Here is a 6,011-nt window from a genome sequence, read left to right on the forward strand (position 1 = left end):
ACCAATCACATTGCCTCTACTAAACCTTGGGTGTTTAGTCCTTATATGGATGTAACCTTTGTACCGTTTCTCTCCTGTGGTCAACAGTTCATATGCTTTGCAAACAGTAAAAGTTACTTTTACGGTCCTGTGGTGATTTCACACGCGTTTGGTTTGTCTGTGTTCCAGTTCTGTCCTATACACATGCATACAAACTGAATCTATATCCTAATTCAGTCAGATGGTTTAAAAAAAAAAAGACAAATGAGAAATTACTGTTTAGTTACTATTTGAGGTGGGAGGACAAATATGTGAGATGAGAGAGGCAAGAATGTTGAAGAATCTGAGGACTCTTATCTTCTTTATTTGATGGTTAAAAAGGGTTATGTGAAGTCCAAAAGAGTGCACACGTGTTTTGATATGAAATTAAAACATTTTTTTTAAGTAAAACAAAAAATGCATGAGAAAAGATATCTGTACTCTTTCAAAAGCTCTCAAAGTGAATTGTTATTAATTATGTAATGTTGGCTTATATCTCGTCACTGATGCCCTGTAGAAAAAGGAAGCGTTTACTTTAAAACTTTGAATGCCGTCGTAAATTCTTCACTATGGACCTTTGGTACAAACTATAGAACATAATTCCTAAAACACAGACCTACGTATTTAAACAGCATATGTGAGCATATAGACTTAATTCCTCTAACTTGCACTCTTGGTAATATAACAAACAGTCCTTTGTTTTATTTTGATATAGGGTACAAGGATTGATACACCTGCTTGGCTTTGCACTAACACACACACACACACACACACACACACACACCGCCCCCCTCATCAGCACACCCACAATAGAAACTGTCCTTTGCTCTACTACTCACCTCCACTCCCACACCTGAGGAGAACCGTCTCTGGACTGAAGGTAATACAACCTTACTTCTGTTCACTTCATCTTCCTATTGATTATAGTTTGATCCTGTTAATGAAGAGTATCACAGTCTGAGGAATTGTTCCCCTTGCCTGCTGTTTGACTAGCTGCTCACCTATCAGCCATATGTTGATTTTTGACCTCACCTACTTCTTGTCCGTTTGCTTATCTATTGATTTACATGTAAACGGCAGTAATTTAGATCACCACAAATGTTTTTCCATTCCTATAAATGCAAATGCAGCATCATGTGGATGGTAAAAGCAAGTTGGGCGGTGAAGGTTTTGGTAATGGCCTACTTGTTTTATGATTTGTCTCCTCTTGTACTGAGTTCACTACTGATAGAACTTTGATCACAATCTGGTGCACTTTGACCCCACTGCTCCTTGTTATTTCAACCTGACAGGACGGGTAACTGATGCAAAGTGCACCAGTAGTTGCAGCTTCTTTGCATGACACCGTTGGCAAACTGTTGCCCGCTGATGGTTAAAACTTGTATGTGCCGTGCTGGTGTCCATAGAAAGTGCAGAGTGAAGTCAATTAAGTGACCGGTTCTCATTTTGTAGTTCTTTTTTTCTGTTAGATGATATTGTGATGGTGTGGTTTGATGTTATGAAAGAATTCTGGAGTAAAGAATTTGAGTGACTGACTGAAATGACAGTCCGAATCCCCATTATCATCTGCCTCTTCCCTTCTGTTCAGAATCCATCCATCCATCCATTTTCTATATTCTTATCCTGTTAAGGCTCGCGGGGGGCCCGGAGCCTATCCCAGCCGAAATTGGGTGAGAGGCCAGGTATTGCTTGACGGCCACTTTACCTCTGAGCCGTGCCACCCATCTTTCAGAATCTAGCTTTCAATCCGAATCCTGACTGTTATCTCATTGTGTACCCTGGCTGTCAATCAGAATCCTGACTGTCATCTTGGTGCGTAGCCTGGCTGTCAGTCAAAATTCTTGTTGAAAATCTGAAAACTTTCTTTAGGCTCAAACAATGCACGCGCCTTGTGTTATGTGAGTCAGATGAATAGTTGTTGAGATAACCGAGGAACAGCCGTACCGTTTGTCAGAGTTCCCCTTCATTATTTGTCTCATCCAGATATCAAGACCTCAGATATCATTAGATACACCCTCATGACCTCAGCCCTCCAGTGAATCACCTGATAACCCAACAGTTATGGTTAAAACTGAGGAAATTCGATTTTTCCATAATTGCAGCATCCAGTGTGCAGAGAAAGGAGAATAACTGTAAACCATGTAAGGTTACAGTTGGTCAGACATTTAGAGTGCAGTGTTATCTCTCCCACATGTGATGAAGTACTGTGAGATTACGGTGGCAAGCATAAAATATTTGTGGGCTCAAAGTATAATTTAGGTCGGTCAGATGTTAGAAGTGATAACTTGTTCTCCACGGGATCAACAGGACTGTAACACCAAAAGAGCCACGAACTTATCAATGAAATATGTTGCCCATTTCAACTTCAGGTCCAAAACTGAACTTCAGTTCATCTCAGATTCATCTGTTGATCTACACAGCTCGAAGGATGCCCTTTCAGTACATCCCTGTACTTGAGTAAGACACATTGCTTTTTATCTTCAAGTATGGTTTGCAGTTCATTGAATTTATATTTAACTGAATATGATGCTCAAAAAAATTGAAATCAGTCAAATAATTCTGAAATTCTCCACAAAACCTCCTGCTTAGTCGATAAACCTCATTCTTTAAAAGGATAAAGAAGTCATTCACTCTTTATTTATTTGCTCTGCTAAACAAATCAATTTAAATTGTATTGAAGTTATAGATGAATGTTATATACGAATTCGAGCTATAGAGTGTGTAAAGAAATTGAGCTCAAATATATTTAACACAAATGTAATTATTTAAAATTAAGAAAGTTAAACAATTACATATTTTCAATTGATATTAAATCTTTAATTTTATTCATTTTTTTTAATGTATAGTTTGTATTTGTTGTCTATTTTAAGAATGGCTCCGATTTGTTTTTGCAAATTAAATCATGTCTTTTATATTACAAGTGAAAACAATATTAAAAAATCTAACATTTGTATTTGTAGAATGACAGTGCTTGTTACTCTTTATTGCAGTGTACATATTGGTTCACTTTTGAAATGTAAAAAGAAACTCCTTTACATTGTCCTCTTCCACTTCTCTCGTCTCCCTTAATCTATTACTTTCCCTCTAATATTGCCTTCCCCTGTCGCACCGTTCACCATCTTTCTCCTCCTCCTGCTTCCAAGGATTTTCCTGGCCATCTTGGGCTTCGGCCTCCTCATCATGTTCTGCACCACCTTCTGCAGGACATGCAGCCGCCTTAGGGAGGAGCAAATAGAGAGGGAGGCATGGAGGCGCAGTGAGCAGGATGGCCGGCCGCCTTCGATATACTTCATACCCTTTCCTAGAGGGTTGTCGCGGCAGGATAGTGACGACCACATCAGGGTGCCTCGATATAGCCAGGAAGTCTTCACGCCACCACAGTATGACAACGCCGCCTTCTGCGGCCCCCCACCTTCCTATCACGAGGTGATTCTAAATCAAATCCAATCAGTGATGGACATCCCTTTCTGCCTTTATCAGTTTTGCTTTGTTTTAGTGTAAGTCGGTAACTAAAGAACGTCAACTAACTCCTGTGACAGGAAGAGTTGATACTTGAACATGTCAGAAATGTTCTGTTGTGTTTCTCTGTGGCACTATAGATGTAGAAGTATCCGTGGTTTGCGTAAGGCGAAAATCTTACCATCTTTAAATATGAGAGAAAAAGCTCCCTTCTGTGTTGTCTCTTTGCTCTTTTAACTCTTGCACACATAATAGACAATGTTTAAAATAAACATTTCTGAAATTGCTTAAGTAATTAAGGCCATTTGATAATTTCAGTGTACTAATTGAAGCTTATTGTTGCCTATTTTGTCAGAGTACCGTTCTTTTTTTATACTGTGGGTCATTGGAGCTCAGTAGGGGCAAGAAAAAGATTTCTGTTCATATTGATTTTAATTTTAAGTGTTAATTACCAGATATTGTTTGATATGGGGTCAATATATTTGCATCTGCTTAATTAACATCATATGTGTTGTTTCTTTCAAGACAAAATACAATGTCTCTTGAGGTGTTAGGGTTCATCGTGGAGGAATGTATATTTCATTGTTACACCTTATTTGGGCATCTTTTGTGAAAATATTTTGCTCCTTTATCCTCCACAATACCTTTCCATAGTCTTGCTTTTGTATCCAAGGATAGAAACTAGGTCCAAATCTTTACACACCCACTGAATATTTCAATTTTACAGGTATAAAATCAAGCTTTAAAAAAAAAAAGACATGTATCTTAAGCACTCTCCTCTGTTTGACTCTGCGTTTTCCTTTCTTTGTGTTCCAGCTGGGACTTAAGCCTGAAGATCTCCCCCCTGCATATACAGAATATAGCGTCCCAGTGAATCCCATCATACCCCCATCTCACACAGACATGGTACAATCCCAAGCACAGTCACAGCCATAACCCAGGAACTATCGCTGCTCCTTTATTGCACTTCCTTGAGGACTGCAGTGAGCCGGAAACAAGAGTTTCTAATGTTTAAATCTTTCTTTTATTGTGAATGAGGTTCTTTTATTGTGGTAATGAATGTGATGATGATGAGGACAGAATGGAGGCCGCAGAGGTGGCAATGTTTTTAAAGCTGCAATACAAACCATTTGTGAACCAAAATAGATTTTATTCCTGCAGGGATTACTGTTAAAATGTGTCCGAGGACATCATTTACCCAGCTGCTGTTGTCTTTTCATCTCATTTGTTCTCTCTCTCTCGTCTTGTCGAGCACTTTCCCGTGTTGCCTCGTAAACCCTCAAGTATGAAATTGTAGCAAAGGCATTTGACCTGTAGGTGGCACAACAACAACAATGACAATAGAATAGATTAAAAGTATCTGAATGTCGCTCAAATAATCCTTTTAGTAAAACCCAGATATCATCAGCAGAATTTAAAACCAAAGCCATCAACTTGTCAGCGTGATTGTCTTCTATTGCTGTGGGTTGTTTTTTTTTTAAATCGGATGCAGATTTAGCGTGTTTATTTTCCACTATTATTATAAAAAAGATGCTGAGTGGATTGTTTATGCTTAATTTACGTACATGATAGTGTTTTAACTTCTTTTTTATAAGGTGATAGGACACTTCAACAGGAAGCAGCAGCTGCAGCTGGCGGTAAATGTAGCGAGACAAAGAATGTGTGAAAGTATGACTGCATGAAGCAGTTGTTTTTGAATAATTTATGTTATATTGCTTTTGAAATGATTATGGATTTCTTTCAGAAAGATTCGATACCACAGTCATCACAGTTAAATGAATCTGGGTTGTTGTTTTTTTTAACTCTTTTAGTCTATTTTGTCTTCATTATCCTCACCTTATTTTTGGTTGTGCTGTATAATTTTTGTCTTTTCCAAATGCCTTAATACTGGTTAAGACACAATTAATTACAGTAATTTGCTGGGGTAAAATGCATTGGGTTCACATCACTGTTTAAATAACAGGATAAAATGTGAATTACCTTCTGCAGTAGCTGGTCTACTTACTTATCTAATAGGTATAGTAAACAAAACATAAAGACAACACATTTTTATGTCACTCGAAAGATAACTGTTTGTTTTTTTACATAAATATAGCTAATATTGTTATATGTGAATATGATACACATTTGTCAACAGCTCCAACATTCCATCTCCTCCTCCTCATGTCTTTGTTAGAAAAAAAAAAACTAACACAAACTCATGAATAAATGTTGTTTCTGCTTCATATTTTTGAACTTTCAAAAAAAAAAAAAAGTTTGACATTTGGACTTCCGATACTCTAACATACAGTAACTGTTGATTTTTGCTTAACTTAACTACATCTTTCCATTTGTTTTGATATGTTTCACAGCTGGGACTAAAATGCTGAAAATGCATTTGTAAATCTCATCCTTTCTCTCTTTGCGGCGGAAAGTCAAAGTGCATCTGTGGCCCAGTGAGATGAGTATATAGGATTTCTGAGCTGACAGCCACACATGGTCCAACATATATCACAGACACTCACATGGGATCTGCAATCCAGTTTATGTCACGA

At 37.8% G+C, this 6,011-nt stretch overlaps 1 protein-coding gene across 1 annotated transcript; it reads left to right on the forward strand.

The window, feature by feature from the left end:
- The first annotated feature begins 749 nt into the window (after positions 1-749).
- On the forward strand, positions 750-5,636 carry LOC147260214 (uncharacterized). Its single transcript, XM_086206679.1, has 4 exons — positions 750-898; positions 2,388-2,475; positions 3,162-3,444; positions 4,294-5,636. The coding sequence occupies exons 2-4, from the start codon at positions 2,447-2,449 to the stop codon at positions 4,411-4,413; spliced, it is 432 nt and encodes a 143-aa protein (XP_086062805.1). The 5' UTR covers positions 750-898; positions 2,388-2,446; the 3' UTR covers positions 4,414-5,636.
- The last annotated feature ends 375 nt before the right edge of the window (positions 5,637-6,011 follow it).

This window comes from Aulostomus chinensis, chromosome 6 (genome assembly GCF_037954235.1).
Source record: "Aulostomus chinensis isolate RoL2024-O1b breed Wild chromosome 6, RoL_Achi_v1.0, whole genome shotgun sequence".
In the NCBI taxonomy this organism is placed as follows: domain Eukaryota; kingdom Metazoa; phylum Chordata; class Actinopteri; order Syngnathiformes; family Aulostomidae; genus Aulostomus; species Aulostomus chinensis.

What these genes read in the sequence shown, in the direction of transcription:
- LOC147260214 (XM_086206679.1), top strand. Translation starts at nt 2,447, where the DNA reads ATGCCCTTTCAGTACATCCCTGTACTTGA. An exon ending in CAGTACATCCCTGTACTTGA is followed by an intron (nt 2,476 to 3,161) that starts GTAAGACACATT and finishes CCTGCTTCCAAG; the next exon opens with GATTTTCCTGGCCATCTTGG. An exon ending in CCCCACCTTCCTATCACGAG is followed by an intron (nt 3,445 to 4,293) that starts GTGATTCTAAAT and finishes TTTGTGTTCCAG; the next exon opens with CTGGGACTTAAGCCTGAAGA.